The sequence below is a fragment of the Xiphophorus couchianus genome, chromosome 3, assembly GCF_001444195.1.
Source record: "Xiphophorus couchianus chromosome 3, X_couchianus-1.0, whole genome shotgun sequence".
NCBI classification, from domain to species: domain Eukaryota; kingdom Metazoa; phylum Chordata; class Actinopteri; order Cyprinodontiformes; family Poeciliidae; genus Xiphophorus; species Xiphophorus couchianus.
The window spans coordinates 1,499,982-1,527,700 of NC_040230.1; the positions used below are offsets into that span (position 1 = coordinate 1,499,982).

Here is a 27,719-nt window from a genome sequence, read left to right on the forward strand (position 1 = left end):
GGTTCTGCAGCTCTGTGGTTCTGTGGTTCTGTGATATTTATATGGAAAAATGATTGATTGTGTTGATCTGCTCATATTTTGGATCCAAAATTTAATCCTCTGATCAGATTTAAATGTGAAACATCAAAGTTCTCATAATGCCACAGAGAGCAGACCACAGCATCACAGATCCTCCGCCGTGCTTCACAGCAGACATCAGGTTATTCAGACCAGTCCAGTCGTCTGAGTTCCAGTTAAAATTCCCAGTAGAAGTTAAGAAGCTGCTTCATGATGTCGGTACAGAAACAGATTTTTCTGGCGTCTCTTTCAGCGCTGAAAGGTTGTTATAAAGTTTTTTCCTCCAGAACGTTTTCCCAGGAACTTTAGACTTTATTCCGTTTCCACCATTCGATTCTTTCATGTAAATAATGTTCATGAACTGAACGAGTGGAAGAGCAGCTGCTGTTACGAATTTAAGAGCTTTCCACTAATAAATCCATAACCAGTCATCCTGTCACAGCAGATTAGTTTTATAGTTTAAGTAAATTTACTGCAGAGTTTTTGGAGAATTTTTACTGGAACAGATTTTAAAGACGTTTCACCAAATCCCAGATTACAGCGCGGTGGTAACTCTGACACGCAATAAAGACCAGTTGAACCTCAGGGAAAAGTTATAATCTTCATAAATTTAGTTTTTGTTTAATGATTATATCAACTCATAAAATATTACTTTGATTGTAAGTTTTTATTTTGCCACACAGACAAAATTATTTCAACTTAATTCACTGAGTTTTAATGTTTAAAAACTGTCACCAATTTGAAAGGATCTCCACCCTGGTAGGTTATTACCCCACTCTGCAGGTTGGGGTAATAAAAGCCTCCACCCTGCAGGTTGGGGTAATAAAAGCCTCCACCCTGCAGGTTGGGGTAATAAAAGCCTCCACCCTGCAGGTTGGGGTAATAAAAGCCTCCACCCTGCAGGTTGGGGTAATAAAAGCCTCCACCCTGCAGCAGGTCGGGGTAATAAAAGCCTCCACCCTGCAGCAGGTCGGGGTAATAAAAGCCTCCACCCTGCAGCAGGTTGGGGTAATAAAAGCCTCCACCCTGCAGCAGGTCGGGGTAATAAAAGCCTCCACCCTGCAGCAGGTTGGGGTAATAAAAGCCTCCACCCTGCAGCAGGTCGGGGTAATAAAAGCCTCCACCCTGCAGCAGGTTGGGGTAATAAAAGCCTCCACCCTGCAGCAGGTCGGGGTAATAAAAGCCTCCACCCTGCAGCAGGTCGGGGTAATAAAAGCCTCCACCCTGCAGCAGGTTGGGGTAATAAAAGCCTCCACCCTGCAGCAGGTCGGGGTAATAAAAGCCTCCACCCTGCAGCAGGTTGGGGTAATAAAAGCCTCCACCCTGCAGGTTGGGGTAATAAAAGCCTCCACCCTGCAGCAGGTCGGGGTAATAAAAGCCTCCACCCTGCAGCAGGTCGGGGTAATAAAAGCCTCCACCCTGCAGCAGGTTGGGGTAATAAAAGCCTCCACCCTGCAGCAGGTCGGGGTAATAAAAGCCTCCACCCTGCAGCAGGTTGGGGTAATAAAAGCCTCCACCCTGCAGGTTGGGGTAATAAAAGCCTCCACCCTGCAGCAGGTCGGGGTAATAAAAGCCTCCACCCTGCAGCAGGTCGGGGTAATAAAAGCCTCCACCCTGCAGCAGGTTGGGGTAATAAAAGCCTCCACCCTGCAGCAGGTCGGGGTAATGTTGAAAAAACAAGAGTAATGGTTCTGTTTGTATTATTTAAGAAACTCAATGATTAAGTTTAAATCATCCACCTTCATCCTCCCACCACTTCCTGTCTTCATGGTTTCCCCAGCATCAACTGGTTGCTCATCATGTGACTCTTGTGATGTAAAAAAGTTTCTATTGCTGTTTTGAGACATAAACCAACACGTCACCCAAAGCCTTTTATAGAAAAACAAGATTTTTTAAAAACTGCCGTGTTTCTAATAAGTGAAATAATTTATAAATTGTGCAGCTCAGTGACTGATGGAAGCAGCTGCTGACTGCTACTGCAGATCCTTCCTGCCTCAGGATATCGGCTCTGTGGCAACATTCACATATGAATTCACTTCCCTTTGGAGTAAATAAAGGATTTAAAGTTTCAACTTGAAGGATTTTTCTGCTCATATTTCAGGATTTAACCATAAAATCCTTCACAGATGTGAAACTCAGCTTTTCGTTTGTTTTCCACTAATTGCTCCTAAATCCACCAATCAATGCCCTGGCTGTTTCATTGATTAAAACGTGTTTCTGACTGAACCTTTAGTTATTGCAGCGGCTCTTCTGTCCAGGACAGAACTCGTTGTTTAGCCTCCAACAACACAAGAGCTGCTTGTTTCCTCTCAGATCTGGAGATCTGCAGCGTCTCTGAGTTTCAGTTCGCTTCTTTCCGCGGCGCTCGGCTCGTTATCTTTGTCCCATAATTGACGTTTCATCCACAGATTAGTCAGTGAGAACAGTCAGCTCAAGAGCTTGGCTTCTGCGCTCTTTCTTGTTTCTGGTCTTTCTCTGTTTCCTCATCATTAAAAACTCTTTCCACTTTCTGACTTGCTCTTTTTCCTCCTTTTCTTTGTCGGTTTGTCGCTGCCTGGAGCTGGTCTTCTCTTTGTCAGCCTCTCTCTCATTTCTTCGCCCCTCTTCCTTCCTCACCCGCCTCTCTCTCTGTTTCACCTCGTCTTCATTTCCGTCTCGGCTCCAGCGGCAGATTCTCCCCGCAGAAGAAAGGGATCCGTCTGTCTTTACTACAGGCCACTGCTGGCGTAACCTCGCAGCCGCCTGCGGCGACCCGGTCCGGATCACAGAGGTCTTTAACTCGATCCGGTTTCTCCCTGTTCCTGGAAGGAGTCCAGATCCTCAGAGATCTGAGGGACTCTTGCATCTTTTCTGCTGCTGCTTTATTTGTGCCTCCTTATTGAAATGTTGCCAACAGGAAGGCTTAAACCCAGTTATTTTGGGTTTGACACAAATGAGATAGTTCTGCTCTTCCAGGTTCAGCCCTAAATAAGCCGCAGAGTGACTTTAAAGCGACCGGAACATGTTTCCTCTCCGGCTCCTGCTAGTTGATCTTTTTTGTGATTTATGTGGGATGTGAACCCAGAGCCGGTTAGCAGCTTTAACACTCCAGATAATTCATCGTAATGACTTTAATATTCTCCTGAGTCATCCTCTGCTGAAACTCAGACTAATTTATGAAGACCTGACAGAACCCTGGATGAGTTGTGCCGACATTTGGATCTGGAAGTTGTTTGACTGGAGGGCGGACGCCGAGAAGCGCTCGCATCTCTCTGAACTTTGACCTCTGGATCAGTTTGGCTGTGACTTTATGTTGGATCGGAGGAGAAGACTGAGTTTTTAAAAATGTGTAGGTGTAAAACAGAAAGGGGCTGAACAGTGGAGTGATGCTGGTGCTGTTGCCTAGCAACAAGAAGGTTGGGGTTTTGAATCTTGACCCGGGGTTTTATGTTAAACAGTTTCATTTTGCAAATGGAAAAACATCCATCCATCCATCCATCCATCCATCCATCCATCCATCCATCCATCCATCCATCCATCCATCCATCCATCCATCCATCCATCCATCCATCCATCCATCCATCCATCCATCCATCCATCCATTCATCCATCCATCCATCCATCCATCCATCCATCCATCCATCCATCCATCCATCCATCCATCCATCCATCCATTCATCCATCATCTGTGTTTATTTTCCTTCACAGTAATATGAATATTTTCTGATCTCTTGCATTGATTTGTGTTGATTCCTGATGGTTCTCAGAATGAGCCGCAGTTAGAAATGCAGCAGAGCAGCTATGATTGTGTTTCTGTTGGAAAGTAGATTAAATCCAATAAAACATGTGAAAACTGATTGGATAGCTGACTGGTCTGCTGCATCTTTTAGGGTTTATGTTGTAGAGATGTGCTTCTCCTGCTGATATTTCTCTGACTGCAGATTATTAAAACATAAAACAGGCGTCGGAGGTTTTATAAATATGAATCTTCCATCGGTTAAACGTTTAAGTGGGCAATAATCAGCCTTATTTGTTTGTGGAGGTGTCATTTAAACAGCATTACACGCCGGATGATTTTTGCCGTATGTTTTTCTCTGAAGCCGTTCTCTTCAGATATTTCTCCTCTTCCTCCACATCCGTTGTTTCTGCCTTAATTTCATCCTTCCTTCGTATTGATTCTTCCATCTACCTGCCTCTGCCTGCGGGGATTTGTTTCTATGGGGAGCCCACATTGTACCGGACATGTGACATCCATCAGCGCGCCCCTCTGGCTGCCGCTGGTTAAAACCCAGTGGGTTTGTGGGTAATGGGGCCGGAGCCGCTTCAATCCCTAATGGTTCCCTGAACGGCAGGTTCTGCGTTTTAAAGAAAGACCTGTCAAGGATTTTATCTCAGTCGTTGCTGTGGTAGTGTTTGATGGGAGGACCGTCGCGTCTCTCCTCGCCGCTGATCCTTAAAGCCTCTGCAGGGTCCGGACGGCGGCGCCGGGCAGGAGGAAGAACCGGATCAGTCCTTCATTTCTCTCTAATAAACCGAAGTGCCGTCTCAGCTTCATGGTGGCATCTGCATGAGAAATCCTGCAGGAAATGTTTGGTTTTTAATCACAGTTACTGACTTTGTTGACACATTTTATTAAATTGAGAGACGCTAAAAGGAGGAAGAAGAGACGATTAGGTGTTTCTGAGCCGACTGCAGAGGAAATGCCACAATATAAACGTCCAAACTGAGATGTTTGTGGTTCATCTTACTTTTAAATTTGAGCACAACAGTTCTGCAAAAACTGACTAAATGGTTGACAGGATATCACCAAATATCATAAAAAATAAGTACACCCTCTGACTGCAGGGCTTGAAGAGATGATCTGGTTTTTATCAAATCATTTTCACCAAATCTAACCTGAAAAAATAACAACTGAGACGTTTGTGAACAAAAACAAATAAAGAAAAGCTTTTTTGAATTAGTGGTTCTAATAACCGGCGGCTGTTAAACTCCAGGGTGAGTGATCGCTGTAGACATCATCCACTGAGAAAAAGTATTAAATATTACTGCCTATTTTAACCATTCAAACACCAAATCTGTCTTTATGTTCATTATTATGCAGAATGGAAACCATCCTATCACTGCTGCACAGGCTAAAATCTGCCTTCCTGCACTCAGCCAATCAACACCAAGAATAATAAATGCTCTGTCCGGATTGGCCACTGTGTCGATTAGCATCATGTCTAGATGTTTCAGCTTCTTTTTAATATGTTAGATATGTTAACTCTATGAAAAAGAATCTGTGAATTAGCAGAGTTTCTGTGATTAATTTGGAGTTGAACAGAAAGTAGTGAAGTGTGAATAGACTGAGGTCTGATGTAAACCAGAGTGAAACTCGGATCAGCTGAACTCGGATCAGCTGAACTCGGATCAGCTGAACTCGGATCAGCTGTCGCTGTTTCTGAACTTTCAGTTGAATAAAGTTTGACATCTGTGTTGAAGTTCGACTGTCAAGAATTAAAGCAATTAGACCTTTATATTCAAGCTCTTATTTTGAAGTCAGTTTTAGACAGCAGTTCCATTTCCTTTCTTCATATTCGGTTGACACAGAAACAAAGATGGCGGGGCCATGCGAGAACAGGACAGAGAATCGGTGTGAGCTGAGTCCAGTGTGGGAGGGAAAACACACTTTGTGTGGTTTTATTTTTAAATATAAAAACTGGATTGTCCTTTAGTTTTACCTTAACGGCGTTCGTTCATCCGAGCTGCGAGGCGGAGCAGCGTTAGCGTCTCAGTCAGAGGGACTGAAGGCGAGAGGATAAAAAAACATCTCAACGTCCTTTATGTTCTGAAACAGTCGACCTGATTCAAGAGAAAACTCAGGTTTTTCTGAAAGTGGCCGCTTATCAATTAATCATTAGTTGATTAATAAGATCAATCAAATTCAGATTAACTCATTAATCAATAATCTTGCATCCATAATGTAAATGTTGCCTCTTTTGAGAATATCTGAGCTGCTCAGACAGAAGTACTTTGCTAATTTCTCTCTCTCCCCTCTCCGTCCTCTCTCTCCCCTCCCCTCTCCGTCCTCTCCGTCCCCTCTCTCTCTCCCCCCCGTCCTCTCCGTCCTCTCCGTCCTCTCCGTCCTCTCCGTCCCCTCTCTCTCTCCCCCCCCGTCCTCTCCGTCCTCTCTCTCTCTCCCCCCCGTCCTCTCCGTCCTCTCCGTCCTCTCCGTCCCCTCTCTCTCTCCCCCCCGTCCTCTCCGTCCTCTCCGTCCTCTCCGTCCTCTCCGTCCCCTCTCTCTCTCCCCCCCGTCCTCTCCGTCCTCTCCGTCCTCTCCGTCCCCTCTCTCTCTCCCCCCCGTCCTCTCCGTCCTCTCCGTCCCCTCTCTCTCTCCCCCTGTCCTCTCCGTCCCCTCTCTCTCTCCCCCTGTCCTCTCCGTCCTCTCCGTCCCCTCTCTCTCTCCCCCCCGTCCTCTCCGTCCTCTCCGTCCCCCCCGTCCCTAGCTGTCCTACGGCTCCAGCTCTCCAGCGTTGTCCAACCGCCAGCGCTTCCCCACCTTCTTCCGCACCCACCCCTCTGCCACCCTCCATAACCCCACCAGGGTGCGGCTCTTCAAGAAGTGGAACTGGTCACGCATCGCCACCATCCAGCAGACCACAGAAGTCTTCACCTCAGTCAGTAACCCTCCCGCCCCCGGCTGGGTTTCCTCTTTGTTTTATCACGGCAGTCTTTGGTTTCCTGATCATTCTCCCGCCTCTCGCTGTTTGTTTATTAGCTCTTTTTGTTGTTTTCTGGCCACAGTCAATCTCTGCTGCTGACTGATGAGGGATTTTTTTGGTATATTGGTTGTGAGAAATATTGATCAAGCAATACATCCTCCTCAGGAGCGGCGGTCGATGCCGCGGCACCTGGCCCGTTTCCTGTAATGGAAGTTAATGATTCTGCTCCGTCCTCTCTCATCTCGCCTTCTACTTTTCTCATTTCCAGCTGATGTCTAAAAAAATCCTCCCTGCTTCTCTTGTTTATCTCACACACACTCATCCCTCTGCTCTATATTTCCAATATACACTCCAGGTGCTGTTATTAGTTTTGTTTTCCCCGTCGGACTTGCTTTTGTCGTTCAACCTGTCACCTCTCTGCGTGTCTCTCTGCCCCCCCACCTCGTCCTTCCTTTCATCTGCCAGACTCTGGATGATCTGGAGCAGAGGGTGAAGGAGGCAGGCATCGAGATCAGCGTTCGTCAGAGCTTCCTCACCGACCCGGCTGTCGCTGTCAAGAACCTCAAGGTGCTTTGATTAAAAATTCACCTCGGCTGCTGGCCGTCTCCTTCCTCCTCCGCCTCACAGCTGCACACGACGCCATCAGCATAGAGGCGACTTGATGGAGGAAATTAATGCGCCACGCTAATTATCAACTCCTGAACAGCAATATGTGCCATCCTGTCAAGCAGCGGGACGTTGGCACATTGTGCTGCCACATCAAGCTGCGATATTGTGAAGTCAAATTCATGCTGCTGATGTAACTAAGCAATGCTTTCTGCTAATTTGATGCAGCGCCAGGATGCCAGGATCATTGTGGGGCTGTTTTATGAAACCGAGGCCAGGAAGGTGTTCTGTGAGGTCGGTGTGTTTCCTCCCTGTCCAGCCGCGTTTGGCTCGGCGTCTCCGGGACTGATGCGTCTCCCTTCCCCCCTCCGCAGGTGTTCAAGGAGAAGCTGTACGGGAAGAAGCACGTCTGGTTCCTGATTGGCTGGTACGCCGACAACTGGTTCAAGATCAAAGACCCGGCCATCAACTGCACAGTGGAGAACATGACGGAGGCCGTGGAGGGACACGTTACCACGGAGATCGTCATGCTGAACCCCGAGACCGTCCGCGGCGTCTCCAACATGGTGAGGGCTGCACCCAGATCCACCGTAACCGTGGCAACGGATGGCAGGAAGTCAGAGTAAAATGTGACGGCTCTAGAGAATCTAGAGAAGATGTTCTGGCGCAGCAGGTGCTGACGTAAAAAAATCCAAAACGAAACGGGAAACAAAGCTAAACCATGGAAATCTACAAAACTGAAAATATAAAATAATCAGAACTGGATATGCACGTAAAGTTTTATCACAATATTCTGTGGTACAATTCAATAACGATAAAAGTGATAAAAAGTGATTTCTATTTCTATTTCACACAGTAACTTCATTTAATAATATCTTCAAATCTGTCGATATTTATTGACATTTCTATCGAACAAACAGTGAAGAACAATATAAAACTAACAATCCCAACAGTTTTATCATCATTAAGTGGAATTTATTGTGACAACAATAAATCAAAATTCTTAGCAATTTGTCACAATAATTGATAATCAATGTGATTAATGCCCACACCTAGCATAAACCATAAAAACAAGGAGAAAAATTTCCATGATGTTGGATCAATGTTCAGAAAAACCAAAAGCTCCATTGCAGGCCTCAGCTGCCAGGTTAAAGGTCAAAGTTTATGAAAAACACTTAGCAAGTACGTCTGGAGGGTTGAAGGTGAAAATGACAGCAGGATAAAAGACGAGACCAAAGTAAAGACTTTCAGCCAAACTGAAAGCCTTTCATCAGCAGAAGCTCGGCGTTGGAGGAATGATGCTTTGGGCTCCTCATACACTGACCGTACACTCCTCTGCATTACAGACCCATACAGCATTTAAACTGCAAACTGAAAATCTCACATCTTTCTTTCTTTGGTCTCTTAGCAACCAGCACAGCCGCATGTAGGTGCAACTTGGAGGTGTTTGCACTTTTTACCAGCTGGGAAGATTCAAACACAAACGGTTCCTTCTGTCTGATGGTCCTGCTGTTAAAAACGAAGAATTAAGCAAATAAAGACCAAATGTTAACTTACCATACAACCAGAAGACAGAGAAAACCTTTGAACACTCAGGAAGCTGCTCTCTGAAACTCAAACATGCTGCATAAAAATACAGTTGCATTAAAAAGCCACAGGTTGTATTTTGTCCTGCTGTCCCAGTTTGTCTGAAAGAGGTTTATAAAAAGCAGAGTGGCTGTAGGAGATGGGAGTGTGAGTTTTTGTGCCCTGGTTCAGCAGAGGAGGCAGCAGATCTCAGGTCTGATCCGCCTCAGGAGACGAAGCGTCTTCCTGGCACCGAAACGGCCGTAAAGGACCGGAAACGACGACTTCTGAGTCTGTCCTGTCAGAGCTCGGCTGCTCGCCTTCAGTGATTTATTTCCAGTTTGTCTCGTTAGTTTTGATTCTCTATGCTGATGGATTTTTAGTTGGGCTCTCCAGATGTGCCTCTGAGCCGGTTGGTGTCCTCCAGCCCTGCTGGATCAACTTGAATCAGATGGTTTTTGACTTTCTGTTCCGTCACGCTGCGTCTGAACGCCACATGTTGTCTGAACTCATTTCATTGATCAGTTAACATCTTTAAATGAAAAACTGAAACATTTTTTATCAGTTAAATGGTGAAAATGTTTTTTTATTCTGGACTGGATAAAGATTCTGGCCTGATTCTGTGGCGTCTGCTGCTTCAGCGATCCGTCACGTCTTTTCTCTCGGATTTTCTCCTGCGCCGCGGTTTGAGCCCCGTCTGCTCATTCGTGGTTGTAAACGTTTGGGCTCTCATATGGAATCCCCTGAGATACGAGTTATTTCGGTAAAAGCCGGCGTGTTGGAAACAATAATGATAAGGCTTGGGTGAACTGTGTGTGACCTGAATCCATTTAGTTGGGAATCTGCTGAGGATGCTCCTGCTAAGTTTCGCCCTCGCTCGTTTTAACGCCTGCCTTTCTCATTTAGAAAGATTCTGGTGCAGCAGCTCAGATTCCCGCCGTCCTCTAATCGTCTCACGTTGTCTCTTCCTCTCCGGATCCGTCCAGTTGTTGCTCTGATGATCCGTCTCTCTCTCCGTCAGCGTTCCCTCCTCCCACCTTCCTCCTGTCTGCTCCTCTTCATCAGCAGCTGCTGTTTATATTCCAGCAGCACCTGCCACTACCTGCGGATTTAGCTGTCCGTGCGCCGCTCGGCAGTTGATAAGAATTACAGCCAGGCCTCCTGCTTACAGTCAGATTCATTCAAATTCAATTTCTAAGCTGAAATTGGCAGATTGGAGTGATGCTGCGGGCCGAGCCGGAGCAGACTGTCAGCTGCCTTTCAGTGGGCAGCGGCAGATTCAAATGGCAAAAGCCGGGGAGGAATTTCAATCAGATGAAATTGACATAACTGAATCGGAGGTGTGTAGGCCTAATTATCCTGAAAGGATCCAGAGAGACGGCTGGATGAATGGAGTCCCTGCTTTCAGGGGGCTGGTGTTTTATCACAAAAAAAAAAAACTGCCTGCAAGAAAAGAAATGAGAAGCTTTCTCTCTTTATAGAGTGACTGTTTCTATCTGCTGTGTCTCTATTTAAATGCTGTTGGTGGAACTGTGGACTTTAAATCGAGTCCAATCAGCCGTTAACAGGCGGCTCAGTTTGTTTTCTTAAGAAACGTCTCGCCTTGTTTTCACATCCTTGAAGGACCAGGATGTAGGAAAACATGGAGAAACGTTCAGCCTTTTGTAGATGCAGCTTGGAAATGAAAACATGGTTTTACATTTTGTTTTATGAAAATGTAATGACATGTTTCAGTTTGCAGTTTGTGCACCTGCTCATATGTACTCAGGTTGAAGACATTGTCACAATCGCACAGAAGTTTAGAGGACTTTTGACTTTGTTTTTTAATAATGTGCTGCACTGAATCAGAGATTTTGCTCTGCCAAAGTATCTCAAGTTGTCATAGTTTGTGACCCTGTGGGATAAATTTATATGCAAATCCCATCCAGCAGCATCACAAACTGAACAATAGAGTTTAATCTCTAAGTTTGGGCAAAAAACCTGAAGAAAAGTCAATATTTGTTTAGTTTTTGGTTCAAAAGCAAATAAACAATGGTTTCAATGATTGGTTGTGCATTAGCGCCACAGTAATGGCGTTGTGATCGATCCAGTTATTGGCTCCACCCATACTGTTATTGATTTATATTTTAGCACTTTAACTCCTTTTATCTCCTCTGCTGCTCCAGTTTTACCGTCATCTTGTCTGACCCCCCGCTGGCTCCAGATCAACAACTTATGCATCGATAAAAAACCTCGGTTAATCTTTACATCTAGAAGCTGAAGGGAGCAGGCATGTTTGCCCAAATGTGACATTGCAGCAGTCATCTTGGTGGGCACAGCTCTGAATGCTAATGAGCTTCAATAAACACATTAAACAGAAAGAAAACAAGCGGCGCGGCGTGTGTGCCTCTGCGGTCACCTTTACTGTCCCTCTCGGTCCCTCAGGCTCGCCTGCAGTTAGCTTAGCTGGCACAACTCTGATCCCAGCAGGCGTTTTTATTCCCAAATAAAAGACGGGGTTATGAGTGGCTGTGTGGTCAGCGCTGCTGTCCTTCACTGTTCCTGCAGGCCAGCCCAACGACATGCAGGAAAGATTTCTGCATGTCTGATGAACGGATCTATGGAAAACGTTCAGATAAACCTGAGGGAAGTTGGTTTTATTCCTGCGCTTTTGATCATTTATTGTTAATGATTACTTTTCCTCTAAATTATGATTTTAATTGCAGTTTTGCAAATAACTTTAATTTGTTGTATAGCACAAAGTAAAATGCAAATATTTCTACTTTAAAAGAATCATTTGCAAGCATGGTGTGCAAAATGAATAAATTAAACTTTTTCCTATTGATGCATTTAAAAGCAAAAAAAGTTTTCAGAATTTAAAATATGATGAAATTAAATAAAAAAAACCAGACAGAAATAAACCTCAGTTCATCAACACCAATGATGAAATAATCTTTTTAGTACAACTGTTAGCTGAAGAAGCAATAATGGAAACTGTGATGGTAAATGAATATTCATTAGTTATGTATCATTATGCACCAGTTGAACATGATTAAATGGTGGGTCGCCGGTGTTAGTGGACCTCAGGTAAATAACGTCCATGTTTCTGCTGCCAGGGAAACAACCAGTCAGCTCCAAGCAAAGGAAATGCTCCTCCTTGATTGGCTGCTTTACAGAAACCAAGCCAAGCCTCTCACCCGAACCCTGAGAGGAGCAGCGGAGCTGTTTGTGTCCACGATCTCGTTCTTTCTGTCTCTACTCGGAGCCCGTGAACGTAGATGAGGGTGGAAACGTAGATTGACTTTAGGCTCCGCTCTCTCTTCACCACAGCAGATGCAGCACCAACCCGCCCATCGATCTCCTGCTCCGTTTTTCCCTCATTCATGAACAAGACCCTGACATACTGCAGCTCCTCCACTGGGGCAGGATCTTGTTCTCTGTGGACATTTCTTTAAAATGTGGACATTTCTTTAAAATGTCCACAGAGGGAAAACCAGGAAGTGATTGATCCGCGTGCTGAGAGGAGTTTAACTGCCTGCGTGTCTCCCGGCTTCCTCTGGGACGGAGCTGCTCATTTCTAGTCGTTAGCTCAGCTGAGTTATTTCCCTCTGAAGTCATGAATCAGTTTGAAAAATAACATCAAGCTTCAACCAACTCATCTGTGTTCCAGCTGGAAAACCAGTGGGAATTGCTCATTGTTGTTCGTGATGACAAGGCTAACTGTAATTAGCACAAGCTAATTCTGTACTTGGAAAAGTTCAGCAGCATTCTCTGTATGTGAATTAATGAAAGGGGACCTGTTATGCTCCCTTAAGCACATTATGATTGATCTATGGGCTACAAAACAAGTTCATCACATTTTCTGCACAAAGTTATTCTTAGATAATGAGATTTATTCTCCTATTTTCAGCTGCTTTTGGACTCTGTCACTTTAAATCCACATAATCTGCTGCTGGCCACGCCCCTCCAACCCAGCGTTTGCACTCAAACAGATCCACAATTATACAAGTATGCATCTTTGAAAAGCAGAAGTGGAGCCTCCTGCAAAACCAGCAAGAATGTAGGAAGGGGTTTGTGGAAGGTAAATCAATAACAAAGCTTTTGTCTTTTCCAGCAGCCATTGTACAGCGTATACATCAGTAAACCCAGCTGAGCAAATGTGCTGGAGCGTTTCTGAGGTTGCTAGGTAACGGGCTGGGCTTTGCTGAGGTTGCTAGGTGATTTGTGATGTCGCATTCTGGAGGTGTTTGAAATGGCTCATTTTCCACACACCAAAAAACATCAACTGGAAAACAGCTGGATGTGTTTAGAAGCAGCAGAAACACAAATGGAAAAAGTGAATTTAGCATAATAGATCCCCTTTAAATCAAACTGAAATAAATAGTTTTTACTGCCGTTTTTCTCCACACCAGGCAGCCATGCTGCAGTTTGAAGTTCAGGAATCCAATTTCCAAGTTCAAACCTAACACATTATTCCAGCAGCTGCTTAGTTGGTGGATTTTAGCCCTGCAGATTCATGTCAGAAAGCTTTTTGTGTTAACGCGGTTTGACTTGTTTCTTCTCCGTCTCTCCTCGCTCCGCCAGACTTCACAGGAGTTTCTGGGAGCCTTAATGTCTCGTCTTGGGGGGAAGAACCCCGAGGAGACGGGCGGCTTCCAGGAGGCGCCCCTCGCCTTCGACGCGGTGTGGGCCCTGGCGCTGGCCCTCAACAAGACCGTGGCCCCCCTGAAGGCCAAGGGCCGACGGCTGGAGGACTTCAACTACAACAACCACGACATCACCTCGGAGATCTACAGAGCGCTCAACACCAGCTCCTTCGAAGGGGTTTCGGTGAGTGCAGGAGATCAACAAAACACGGGAAATAAAGTTTCCGTGTGAGAGTCGGACTCTGACCGTTACCAGACGGACTTTCCAGAGCGATTAGGCACCGATCTCTGCAGATGTTCTGGATCCACTGACTTCTAAAAGCACCTCACTACCTCTGTGTGGCATCTCTACTGAACTGGTGGAGGCAGAAGGGGAAGAATAATTAGGGAAATTATTCTGACATTAATCTTTGTAGGGAATCGGTTCCCACAGAAATCCTGTTTGAATGTTTGGACTGAAATGTTTTTATTTTTTAATGTTGAACAGAGAGATTTGTTCAGAGTGACGCTGGGAGGAAATCCGTCACATTTCAGAGCCTTTCTGGCTTCCAGGAGAGTTTGAGAAACTAACGACTGTTTTAGTAATTAATTGATTAATAAGAAATTACATTCTGTAGATTTATTATTAAACCACATAAACTTTTAAAATATGCAAATGAGCAATTCAGATCTTTTTGTTAAATAAGAAAAACATTTTCTTGCATTAACTACTGCAGTGAATCTGGAGCAGAAGCTAAAACGATCCAACATTTACAGACAAAGGTTTTATCTTAAGTTCTAAATGTATTTATATTTGTACAGTTTTGGCTTAATTTCTGTTCTGAATATGTTTTTTAAGCTAATTCCTTTTTTGAGTTTGTGTTCTCCAGTTAACAATTAATTGATTACTAAACTATATTACTATTATTTAAATAAATACTGACAATACTTTTGAAGAGCATTCAGCAGGCTGAAAACCCAGCTCCATGTTGAACTTTTTCTCATCATGATTTGAGGAAAAGTTTGGGCTTGTGAAACGGATCTGATCGGAGCGTCCGCTCTCAGGCTGGTTCATTGACGGCTCTGTGGCATCGCATCAATATTTGTTCATCCTATGAAAGCTTCGTTATCGATTCCCAGCGTGGCATTTACATTTGGCAGCTCATGTTGTGAACTTGAAAGGAGTCAATTGAGCGCACCGATTTCAACAGCCCCTCTTGTTGGCTGCGAACTCAAACAAAACCACTGGAAACACGCAGGCGCCGGCTGGATTAGGTTCGGCTATTGGACAAATTTATCGACTACGGGCTGAGCCATTCAGCGGTTATTTTTCATTTTTTGCCTATAAGTTATTGTCTTAATAATAGTAATAACAATGCTTGATTGGAGCCATGAGACAAAATAACTCCTGCTGTTTTTAATGGCAAACACAAAATTCTTCCAGCTGCAAGTAAAGTTTTATTTTCCAGAGTGACTCCAAGTGCTGCAGCCATTGTTTTCAAACTTGGTACAAAAAGCCAGAAAGTTCAGAAAATATATTTATTAAATAATAACCACAGTGGTGGGATTGAGGCAGACAGACCGGCTTTTCCCCAGTTTCATCACGTTTTTATAGGTTTGAGTACGAAACAACAAATATAAAATTTAAAATAAAAAAATCTCTAGTGAGCATGTTTGCTTTGCATTTAAAAAATAAGTAAATAAAAATCTCCTTTGCAGTCTTAAGTCTTTGTGAGCGATTTAATTAAATACAATAAACACAATAAATACGTGATGGAAACATCATAAAAAAAGGAAACCAGACGGTGTGTGTTTGTGTGTGTTTTCTAACCCAGTTCTGTCCTCTCCAGGGTCACGTGGTGTTTGACGCTCAGGGTTCCAGGATGGCCATGACCCTCATCGAACAGCTGCAAGGTAAACCCGCTCAGACTCAGAGTAACAGCGCTGCAGCTCTCAGCTGCTTGCTGCAGTCTTGACGCTGTAACGGCGCCTGCTAACAGACTTAATGCAGGAATGTGGTGACTCAAGGCTTCGCTCTAATTGGCCAAAAGCTTCTGGGTTTTAAGCTGTTTCTGGAAATGGCATCCTATTTGTCACCAGTGACTTAATGAGTTTCCCGGCTCCAGATAAGGTGGGGATTATTCTCCACCTCTGTTCTCATTGGCGTCCTAATGGATGAAAATTTCTAATCCGGCCCCCTTGTCTCCGTGACGCTGTGTCTCCCGCTTCCTGCCGTGGCGTTGAGGTAATTTGACATCCAGGATGAGGCGACCTGACTGGAATGCCTGATCCCACCCGGAGCTCATCAGCATTCCCGGTCCAGCTCTCCCCTTTTCTCCTTCTCTCCCCTTGTTCCTCCCCATGCTGCTTTTCATCCATCATTTACTTTAGCTGTTTATCTCATTTCTGCTGCTCTCGTGGGCTGCACTGACAGAAATACCTGCGCTATAAATACATGTTTACTAGCTCTGTGACAGAAGAAATTACACATAATTAGCTCCTGTTGTTCCTCTTGATGTTGCAGGAGGAAGTTATAAGAAGATTGGTTACTATGACAGCTCCCAGATGAACCTGAGCTGGTTCAACAACGACGTCTGGATCGGTGAGACATCCGACCGTCCGTCCGTCCATCCATCCATCTGTCCGTCCATCCTGATTGAATGTTTTTGGTTTCTGTCTTGTTAAAATGCTGTTTTCTCATCTTTCATCTCATATTTGAACTTGATCTCAGCGTCTCGTTACTCTGATAATTCCCCCATCTGAACAGGAAGTCCCATCATTGCATTTATGTATCAGATTTAACTCATATGTTCTGGTAAACCAGATATTTCTGATCAACGGTTCCCTGGAATCCCCACAATCATTTCAGAATATTACAACTCCGATGTCTTTTTCCAAATCATTCAAGTCTGGAGCAATTTGCCTCTAAAACTCTCCACTGCAACATGAAAAAAGCCATTCAATACAGGCATTGCATCATGTTAGTAAATGGTTTTTGAGTCATTTTGCAGCAGGCGGATAGTTAATTGCACCGGGGCAGGGGAGAGTACCATCAACGCATTTGTGTCAAATCTGATGCACATTAAGTGCAATTGGCTGTAGTTAGGTTTTTCAGATGAAGGGTTATTATTGGCAGCTTTCGCTCGCTGTCAGTCTTCAAGCTGCCGCTGCTTTCCCCCGTATGAAACTTTCTGAACAGGTGATGCTGTATTCTCTGAACGGTCTGAGTAAATGCATCCCTCCGCCCATCAAGTGGATGTTCAAGTGGTTGTGATTTTCTGTAATTCCTGCAGCTATCAAACGGAACAGAAAAGAAAAGCAGGTTTGAGGTTAAATGCTGCAAAAAAAAAAAAGGATTTTTATGGATCCTAATGACCAGCAGAGAGCGTGACTAACAGCCAACGCACTTTTTTTAATAAGCAGGAAACGTTTTAATGAGCTAAACGTCTCTGCCTGACACCTCACAGGCTAACTGGACCAGAACTTCTGCAGCTCAGGCCACACAAACCATAGCGTTGGCTGGAAGTCTGCAGCCTGTCTCCTACTTCACCGTGAAATCCCGTTAATGTTGATTTACCTCAAACACCACGGCCGGCGCTGCGCCTGTTTACTGGCCCGGCTGCTCCCTGCGGAGGTGACACACTTGTTTATGGACGGAGTGTGTCGCTGATCAATCGTTCGTGTCCCAGTGGCTCACAGAAAGCTGCCCTTTTTTAGGCTTTTAAGGAAACGGATGCCTGCCAAGGCTTAACCGAGTCCTGAAGAAGCTCAGATTCCAGGTCAGCGTCCGTGGTGAAGCATGGTTGACCCGTAAACATGTCCGGCTCTTTGCGTTGCCTTGTTGCTACCAGAGGCCTCTAATGTGTGAGAATCAGCTGAGTTTGCCTCTAAAGGGTCAGATGTGAGTTTCGTTTGCGATACAAAACATATTTAATTGCCTCCGTTGAGAAATTGCCTCCTTTTCTGCATTTTGTTTTTTACTGTTCACCAAATAAAGGCGCCGCCATATGACATCTTTTTGTTGGGAGGAAGTGAGTAATTTCCTGCTCTTTGGGCCTGACTCCGTTCAGGGAAGTCTTCTTCTTGTAGAGCGGAGGAAGGGGAGGTGGGGGGCTGCGAGCTTGAATTGCTCCATGCTGACAGGGTGGAGTAAACACAGCGGTTCTCCATTTAACCCCTCCAATCATTTCGCTGAGGTCTTACCGGCCCCCCCACACCCCCACACCACCAGCCTGCACCACGCTGCACTTTCTCACTCACTTCGCGGTCGCCCTAACAACCGCTTCAGCTCAGCTTTTCTTCTAATCGCTGTGGCAACTGTTTCAGAGCAGGGTCTCCATGGCAACACCCTGTCCCGATTCTTTCATCAAGGACGGAGGAGGGTATCAGTGCTGCAAACACAATAAGTGAATGGACAGTTGACATGCACACACACTCAGGAATACTCCGGCTTCCTGTTCATTCATTCACTCACATTTATAACCTTAAGCTTCTCATTATATATTTAATATGGTAGCATAACAGGCCTATTTGTGTAGCTATTCACCAGAGTGAAAGACGGCTCTTAATTGGGTTCATGTATGAAAACCGTAAGACAGAGGGAAGATGTAAGATTTAAATGAAAATATTGCTCAGACTCACCTTGGTTATGTAGCAGGACTGTGATCCAAGTCCATCTCTGAATGGCTGAAAAATAAAAATAAAATTCACTGTAATCTAACTCCAGTCCGTTTGTGTAGAAAGTCTGGTTCGTTTGTGGAGGTGTGAACTCTGGTCTGTCTACAAACGAACTCTGGGTCGGTTTGAATTCGTATGTGAATAACAAGCAGTTTGGAAACCGCTCCAAACGCAGGAAGTGGACTGCAGTGCAGGGCATTGTGGGTAAATGGAACCAAAACAAACATGCTCAGCTAGCACTAACAGGAGAAATGTCTTGTGGTCTTTAGCCAAAGACAAAAGAGAAATGCTACCAGCGCTAAAATCTTACTCCGTTTTTGTCGTTTGCTTCAGTGTTTCTTGGTGCAGCGCCCCCACAGGCGAGGAGGGGAACAGGCTTTTAAAGGGTTTGGTTGGTTTGACAGTGAAGTGTGAAAGAGAACTGCACCAAGTGAAAAGTGTTGGAACTTCATGTTGTAAATTACCTGCCCTAAATTAAAGTCAGGTGTTTCCTACTGAAACTGTGGACAAGCTGCTAGTTTTATACCGTTTGTCTTGTTTCTGGAAACCTACTGGATGGAAACAAAAGCTCAACTCAACCGTTGAGTCGTTTCACTTCAGATAAATGCCACTTAACTCCAAAGTGGTAGCATTTTTTGCTAATCCTGAAACTTTTATTCCTGCCAGCTAGACAAAATGCTAGCTTGGCTAAGTATTAGCATCCCAAACCAGGCACTAAATGGACTCAAAAAACTAAACGTTTGAATCTTAGTTGTGAAATAATTTCAGTCATGATAAATTATGATTGTGAAACAGTTAAAAATAAGATGGTGACTCATTGTTCAGACACGCGCTGCTAGCTGCGTTGTGTTTCTATGATTGGCAGCTCATTAAATATGACCAGAGGTTTACTTTGAATCCCAGTCACTGAACCAGCTGTGCCTAAAATTAGGCATCCACCGCTTCTACAACCTTTATACACGAGAAAATTATTCTGTCATTTTCTTCTTGACATTGCAAATATTTTCAAAACTAAACTTTTCCTGAGAAACAAAGATAAATGTAATTTAACGTAAAGAAAGTGGGTGATTTCTGCCAGGCATTCCACATACTGCCGTGACTGGCTGAGTTACACAGTAAAAGGGAGAAACTAACGGATCTCAATTAAAGAAAGCATAGGATGTGTTTTCAGTGAAAACATTCAGAAATCATTTCTCATGGGTCTGAGTTGTGAAACTTGGCTGTTGTAAGACCAGAGCGGCGAGCCGCAGCTGACGGTTCAGTCCATCCGTTGGTCTGTCAGCCTCACTGTTCTGTTGACCAGATGAGCCAAAGGCTAATCCAGTGTTTTGCTGAGTTAGATTGGAGTTGGCACCGAGGTCGAATGAGCCTTGTCATTTCACATCGCTCGGCTGTCTGTTAGCAGCGCAGGCCGGATCTGTAGCTGGTATGAATTTAGCCTCCACAGGCTTCTTAGTCGACTCGATTCTGACACTTTTACTGCACCGCATGCTTTTTAAAGAACTCCAGCACTGTGACATGTTGGCTATCTTCAGGCAAGTTCTTCTCTCTAATATATTCATCATCGTTGGTTCTGGCTCCATATTTAGTTGTCTGGTTTGACTTCGATGTAAAGGTGAAGCATCGTATTCAGTAAGACCCTTAGAGGAAGATGTTAGATTATGATAAACATCACACTCCTTACATGAAGAGTAAAATTATGGGTCAATGCACAATTGTGCAGCTTTGTTATTACTGCAGGCTGGATTTGCTGCTAAAAAGATGGACACAAGCACCTCAGTGCTGCAAACAAAAAAGGATTGTGATGAAAACAAGTCTTCAGAAGTCTTGGAAAGTTGTTAGAAACCCTAGAAGGAATTTAAAAGCCTCTAAAATTTTCCTCTCGTCTGTCATAAAGCCTGATGTTTGTTTGAAACGGGTCGGTAGCGTCATTCTGTAGGGAAACACTGAAAAGCTGAGATCAAAAATGTTCCTGCACAGTAAACAAGCTGATTGGTTGCTGAAAAGCAACTCCACCAGGTTGCTTTGAAAAGGAAAGTGACGAGTGACAAACCAGTGAAACAAAAAACAACCAAACCTTGTAGCAGCTAATTCAGATCCAGATATTACATAAATTAACCCTTTCATGCCTAGTGGTCACTACAGTGGACAGCTATCTTTTATGTTATAAATGCACACAGACCACTGAAGTGGACAATAATGCATCATCAAATATACCATCAGCTACTGGCCATCAGCTGCAAATGCAAGAAATTATTTTTGTTAAACCCAATATGGCCGACAGACAAACCAGCCTGCCGACCGACCCGGTTCCTCCTTCTCCTGTAGACGACTCTTACAGGTAAAAAATATTGTGACATCAGATAACACCTAAAGAACAATATGACTGATGTTTTTTTCAAATAACAACTTTGTATTTGGAGAAAATTACAATTGATCACCTAAAAAAAACAAAATGTTCTTTTTTCTACAAAATTTATTTCCCACCTTTTTTTATGCCTTAAGACAGGGGTGGGCAATCCTGGTCCTCGAGGGCCGGTGTCCTGCAAATCTTAGATGTCTCCCTGGTCCAACACACTTGAATCCAATAACTGAATCACCTCCTAAGTGCAGTCAGGTTCTCCAGAGTCCTGCTAATGACCTCATTATTTGACTCAGGTGTGCTGAAGTAGAGATGCATCTAAAAGTTGCAGGAGACCGGCCCTCGAGGCCTGGAGTTGCCCACCCCTGCCTTAAGAAAATAAAAAAAAATTGAAAAGAATCCTGACACATACATAATTTATGCATGAAAGGGTTAAATACATTTCTTTACAAAACTGCATCAATATTTGAATAATATTACTCGTGTAATATTTATTGTTTTGTTTGCTGCTGGAATCGTTTGCAGACGTACAGTTCGGCAATCGGTTGTAACGAGACTTTGTGACACTAAGATGGCACAATATTTCTTGTTGAAACGACGTTACCTTTATCACTTTATCAGGGGACATAATGTCATTATTGTCATGGATAATAATAATAAGTGGCTGTTTTAAGATGGAGACTCAGCATCTATTCTGGACTCTTGTTTTGAAGTATGACAGGAAATGGTTCCTGGGTCGATGAACAAAACGCTGTTCTGTGTTTTTGTACTGATCAGCTCGAGATTCAAACTGGAAGCAGAAAAGGAGAAATTCTGATGTTTTTTAGCATTTGGACAAACAAGCATTTTAGTTGCTTCCCTCATGTCTGACCCACATGAAATTCATTTCTTTGTGTTCATTATTGTTAGCAAGGTGTTGCCATATGAATTAATTCCTTGTTGTTTAGTTTCTTGTATTTTGTTCTTTGTGCATTAGATCATTGTCAGACATTCTCCCTTTTGGTTGGAGGATCCTTGAGTCTCAGTTCGGTTCCTCTGTGTTAATTAGTCTCCCCCCTCAGCTGCTCCACTCCGCCTGGAATCGCTTCAACTGCTGCTTTTGTCACATTTCATCACCACCTCAGTATTTAAGCTCCTGGTTTTTCATGACTCGTTCTTTCTTTTCTTTGCCCATGCTCATTGTCTTCTTTACTTTGTGGAGAACCTGCAACTTTCTCTATTTATTAAACCTTTGAAATGCATTTTTCCAGTGGCTCTTTGCTTTGGCTCAAACAAAATGTTACAGAACAAACAAAGCAACCAGTATGTGTTAGTCTGACTGGGACTGGGATTTTACCACTAAACTTTCATTTCTTTTCTCATGAATTGGTGGATTATATCACCTGTACCTGGAGAAACATTTAAACCGGAGTCTCTGGATTCCTGGAGGAAATCTGATGTGTTCAGATGGAAGGATATGTGTGAAAGAAGTCCTGTCGGGCTTTTGTTTTTCTTTGTGCAATACATCATCTTTTGATAAAAAAATAAATTGGTGTTTGTTGGTTGTTTATGTATCGGATCTTAGGAAAAGTTTTGAGATGTAAATCAGCCTCCAGCAGAGATTCAACCCTAACGAAGAAGTCTGACAGACGTTTTCGCTCCATCAGCTTTCAGAGGAGCAGAAGAGGAATTTATTCATCTGAATATTGATGTTTGATTAATAAATGCTCCATAGACAATGTTATGATCAGTTTTTCTTCACAAAGGCGTGAAAGCAAAGAAAGTGCTGTTTGCACTCAGTGCTGTAAAGATAACCATCCCTTTGTTCAGGTGGGCAGTTTCAGTTTAAACATTTTATCTACGATACTCTGGATGTGCAGCGTTAAAGCTCAGCTGTTTGTGATGAAGACCTTCAAATCTCATATTTGCGGTGATGTGACTTTCCCTTCCAAACTAAATAACTATGACAACATCAGAAGAAAGTTTTTCAACCAGTGCTAGCTGTGCTAACCCTAAGGCGCTAATCATAAATGTTAGTTCTGCTAACGGTCAGGCTCTATATTAACATGGTATTTAGCAGAAGCTAATGCTAAAACTCTAAAGCACTAAATTTTAATTATGTTGAGAATTTCGCCCTCATCAGGATCTAAATATTTATTACGCAACTTCCTGAACAAACTTTTCACTCACTTTTCCAGCTGTTGAGTTTTGCTAACTAACATAAAGCACGCTGGACGTCAGGGGATCTCAAACCGCTACTACAGTGATGCATTCTGGGTACAGGATGAACACGCAGAGAGGAAACAGTCTTCCCTCACTTCAAAATAAGAGCATGAATATAAACATCTAACTGTTCTTAACATTCAGAAACCAAAACTTTAACAAAGATGTTTAACTTCATTCAACTGAAATTTTACAAAACAGCCAAGTAAATTAACTCTTAATAAATTATCTGGAGAAATTAGTTTAGGGGAGATAAAAGTGCTGAACTTTTTCAGAGTTGGCAAAATTGCGGATTAACAGAAGTTAGCCTGCCACTGTTCTCAACTTTGGTCATTACAAAAAAGCTGAATTGATTATGTTAAAAGTTGCCCAACCAGCTCAGAGTCGCCACCTGTTGAGTCAGTTTGAAACTGCAACCAGGTAATAAAATTCTCTTGGTAAAAAATCCTGATGAATTGGAGGAACTTCCTGTTGGAATGAGACGATTTCACGCTAAATCCTGAACTTTATTTCAGATTTTTTTTTTCCCCTCAGGTCTTCATTTTTTAGCCAGTGTGACAATGTGGAAGGTAACACTGCATGCTATTAAAATATCTCTCCTCGCTCAGATGTCACCAGCTACGCACTCGCTGTGTGACTGAGGTGACAAGCATCTAAACAGAGCGTGATGGGCATCTTGACGCCCTGCAGGGACGACGCTCTGACACTTTCCTCTGACATCTGACACATCAGCTTCACGCAGCGCTGACACTCCTGCTCTGCTTCCCCTCTGACATGCACACACTCCTCGCTCCGCGCATGCAGAAAGGCTTCCCGCGGGCTCACACTTGAGCATGTTCATTCACGCTTGAAGTCTCGATCCACATACGTGTGGGATTTATTTAGTCCACATTTGCATATGCTGTGCTCAGATGAACACGCATGGATCTGCAGGCAGGCGCAGATTCATGCAGACAGATAGTCGGAGGCTGCTGGGTGTAAAAGAGACTCTCTGTCCATCTGCCCGTGTTTGAACCTGTCTCACTGAGGAGTTCTTCTGGTGTAAAGCTACGCAAGCATGAATAATTCGGTGGTTAATACACACATTCCTTAACCACTGAAGCCCCTGGTGTTTTATTTAGTTTTTCACTCTCAGTCAGGGAGAGCTTTACTCAGCTCAGAACCAACAACCTCTGACTGCGTGGATAAAACAAAACATGGAGGAGAGAGTCACAAATCTAAAACTCTGGAAAAAAAACCTCAGCTTTAGAATCTCAGATTATGTCTCATTACAACTCTAAAAAAATAAATTATATCACCAATAAACAGTTAGAGGCTCCAGAGAAAACTAAAAAATGTTTTATTACAGTCAGAGGAATTCTTTCATTCAGTTTTAATTAGAAATGCAAAATTTGATCTGTTACTTCTGTGTAATATCAGATTCACTGAGGATTGCTTGGATGCAGTATTTGTTGGGATTTTCCATTTCATGTGCCAGTAATTCAGCTTTCATTCCCAGCAGCCATCATCAGTCTGCTTTAATCCAACTCCGGTCCGTTTGCCCAGAAAGTCCAGTTCAGTCGGTCTAGTTTGGATAAAACTGAACTCTGGTTCGGTTTGAGTGTGTATGTGAACAACAAGCGGACCGGAGACTGCTCCAAAAGCAGGAAGTGGACTACAGCACAGGGCATTCTGGGTAAATACAACCAAAACAAACGTGCTAGCATAGCGTTAGCGGGAGAAATGTCTCGGGGTGTTTAGCCAAAGACAGAAGAGAAATCCACCAACCGCTAAAATCTGATGCTGCTCCATTTTTGCTTGTGAAGACAGAAATTTTGCTCAGTGTCTTCTTCAGAGGTTTTTGTGTCATTTTCTTCAGAAGTTCTTTGTTCAGCGCCCCCACAGGCGCGGAGGGGAACAGGTTCCTGAAACGTTTTGCTTGGTTTGAGTCAGAAAACCACAGCAGCTGGAAATGGATCGAATGTTGCAACTTTGATTCTCAATCAAACCGAGTTCACTGGACTGTCAGGTGTGAAAACATCCTAAAACTCAAAACTCGAGTCTCAAAACCAGTTTATTCTGTGTAACTGGAGGTGAAGCCAGAATGTGCCTCATGTTGTCTGAATGTTTGATTCATCAGGTCATCTGCTCATGTTCTCTACAGTTACATAATTAGACCACAGACTCCATACCTGAATTATGATTCAATACTAAGTAAAATATATTTTATATCTCCTTATTAAATAACTACATTGCACCGAAGCCTTTATTTTGGGGAAAGCCTTTATTTTTGGACCTTAGGTAATATTTATTGTTTAGGGCTAAGAATAAAGCTCCTGAGCAGAGAAACCTGTCGGTCGTATAGTGAGGTTCAGCATGCAGTCACACAGTGAGCAACATGAGCAGAGAGATTAAAATGTGCTAATAAAAGTCATTACCATGACAGCTAATAAAACTCCTGGAGATTAGAGCTGGATGCAGAGAAACCAGAACGTTCAGTGGAAATGGAAACAATTTGAGACGTTTTAGAATAAAACACAGTTTGTTGTTGTTCTACAATCATCAGGAAGCTTTGGGGACATAATTGTAGATCATTGACACATTTATTGGATCACTGTTTTAGTTTCCAGGTGTTGAATGAAGCGGTTTGTTTTTGCCAGTGTTTGCTGCAGTGGCTTTGCTGCAGTGCTGTAGTCTCAGTACTCTGGGTGTGGGGGGTTGGACAGAAAAGGCCCAGTTGCTCACAAACAGTAAATACAGCAGAGAGGCAGAGTCTGGGTCTGAAACTCAGATCTGGGAAAAACAAAACACTCAATTTAACCGAGTCTCAGCAGGAAGCCAGAAACCAGAGGGATTTACTGCTGCTAGCTGTCCAGGCTAACTGCTGTTAGCCATTAAAGGCTAATGCCACTTTGTTTATCATATACATTCACTGGAGGGAGAAGTTCAGATATGATGGACATAAACGGGAATGTAAATCTCCATCCAGCTTTCTTTGAACTCTTCCACCCATTGTTTTTACCCAGAAACCATTTAGAAACCAATTAATCAATTATCAGTCCTGGTTTTGGACTGCAGGAGGAACCTGCAGAGAACTCACCCAGGAGAAAGGTCCCGGGCCGGGACTCGAACCCCGGACCTTCTCCAGGGAGCCGTCTGAGGCTCCAACTCATTTCCCCAACTAGGAACAAAGGAAATCTAAGTCACAAAGGGAATTTCTCCACAAATAAAAGCTTTTCCTTGTAACAGATTCCCAACATGGAGCCTCCAGGACGTAGCTCATCGTAGAGTCGGTGTTTTTTGTCTGCGGCGCCGGCTCGGTCCCGTCTCTTACCTGCACCTGTTAAACACTCTCTGCTGCAAGCTGCAGCTCGTAACGTCGCAGGAGCTGCGTGTGTGACCTTCGTGTTCAGACCAGACGCTGAATCTGTAGCAAAGGTTGCGTAACTGCCAGAGCCAGACAGAGTGAAATGGTCTGCTGTTTCAGAGCACCTTTTAACCTTGGCCTTGTTGTAAAGGTTTTTACTCACTCACCTGTAAACACACACACACACACACACACACACACACACACACACACACACGCACGAAGCCATGGAGTCAGAGCTGCCGTGCAAAGTGCTCGCCATCTGGAGCCACTTGGGGTTCAAACAAACTGCCGTTGTGAGGAAATGAAGGTTCTGCTATTCCCAGCTGTTGTTCCTGCATCTTAAATGAGGCAAAATGTGAAGACTGTCGGTGTTTTCAGGAAGGTCACAGAGAAGAGAAACAGATATTAAAATATCAACATGCCGGATGGAATCTGTTTGAGACTGCAAAACATTTCATTCCTGTTTGTGTTTTTTTAGTGCATGTTGCTGGTTGTCTGTCTGTCTGTCTGTCTGAGGCTCATTGCAGCAAATCTGCAACAGAAAGGCTGAAAAGGAAATTAATCAAGTTGTTGCTTTGGTCTAGTTAAAGCCCAGACCTCAGCCTGATAGGAGCGGTGTGGTGGGAAGCAGAAGTGACTGTGATCTCTATCTGATGTTTGTTGGTTCGTTGTTTGGAAACAGCAACTCTGTGACCTTCTGTTTGATTCGAACGAATTCAGGAGGAAAACAGAGACTGGATGTAAAAACTGTTTTCTCAGCCCTGCTGCACCAAACTCCCATGGCAGTTTGGAGGGAAGCTACTTCATTTATTTGTTACATTTATTCTGTTTACATCAGCAACCGTAGCATTAGATCTAATAGTCAAATTTATTAAAATGTCCCACAGCGCTCTTACAGTCTGTTTTTTTATGCAGTGAGTTTAAAATGAGCTGCAGATACAACAGAACAGCTTTTAGTGTTTCACCAACAACCCGGAAGTCGACTTATTTCTGTTTTCTATCAGTTTTTACAGAAATCATAAAGTTTTACAGGTTTTGCTGTTTGTAGAAGTGGGACTGAATTATTTTAGCGCAGCAGGATAACAGCACTGGAGCCTTTCTGTCATCTGAAACTCACCGTGGTCTCAGACCTTTGAAGACTCTTGTGGTTTCCTGTTCAGGCGGGAAGCCTCCGGCGGACCGGACCGTGGTTCTGGAGGAGTACCGCCTCTTGTCTCAGAAGCTGTTTGCGTCGGTGTCGGTCTTCGCCGGCCTCGGCATCCTGCTCGGCATCGTCTGTCTGACCTTCAACATCTACAACGGCAACGTGCGGTGAGTTCCCAAACAGCAACACGTCCGTCCTGATAAAGCTGAAATATTCATTGGAACGATATTCCTTCTGTCCTCTTATCATTTTTATTTAATCTCGTTCTGTTTGTATCGCTGACGGGTTCGCAGGAAGTCCAGATGAGTTTTCCCTCATAGACTTATGAAAGTAAAAAATGCATTTGAAGAATATGAGGCTGATTCAAAAGCAAACAATGTTTTTCTTTTTCTTTGCAGTCAGCTCTACTTTTGTTTTCTAATAACAAAAACTAAAAGTTTCATCATCTCTGGTGAAATTTGATTCTTTGCTT

At 43.7% G+C, this 27,719-nt stretch overlaps 1 protein-coding gene across 1 annotated transcript in view; it reads left to right on the forward strand.

The window, feature by feature from the left end:
- gabbr1a (gamma-aminobutyric acid (GABA) B receptor, 1a) overlaps positions 1-27,719 on the forward strand; it is an 84,554-nt gene that overhangs the window by 36,291 nt on the left and 20,544 nt on the right. The window contains exons 9-16 of the mRNA XM_028012119.1: positions 6,522-6,692; positions 7,203-7,304; positions 7,572-7,637; positions 7,718-7,909; positions 13,473-13,718; positions 15,364-15,427; positions 16,038-16,115; positions 27,264-27,414. Coding sequence (XP_027867920.1) covers positions 6,522-6,692; positions 7,203-7,304; positions 7,572-7,637; positions 7,718-7,909; positions 13,473-13,718; positions 15,364-15,427; positions 16,038-16,115; positions 27,264-27,414 — 1,070 coding nt within the window. The remainder of the gene's footprint in view (positions 1-6,521; positions 6,693-7,202; positions 7,305-7,571; positions 7,638-7,717; positions 7,910-13,472; positions 13,719-15,363; positions 15,428-16,037; positions 16,116-27,263; positions 27,415-27,719) is intronic.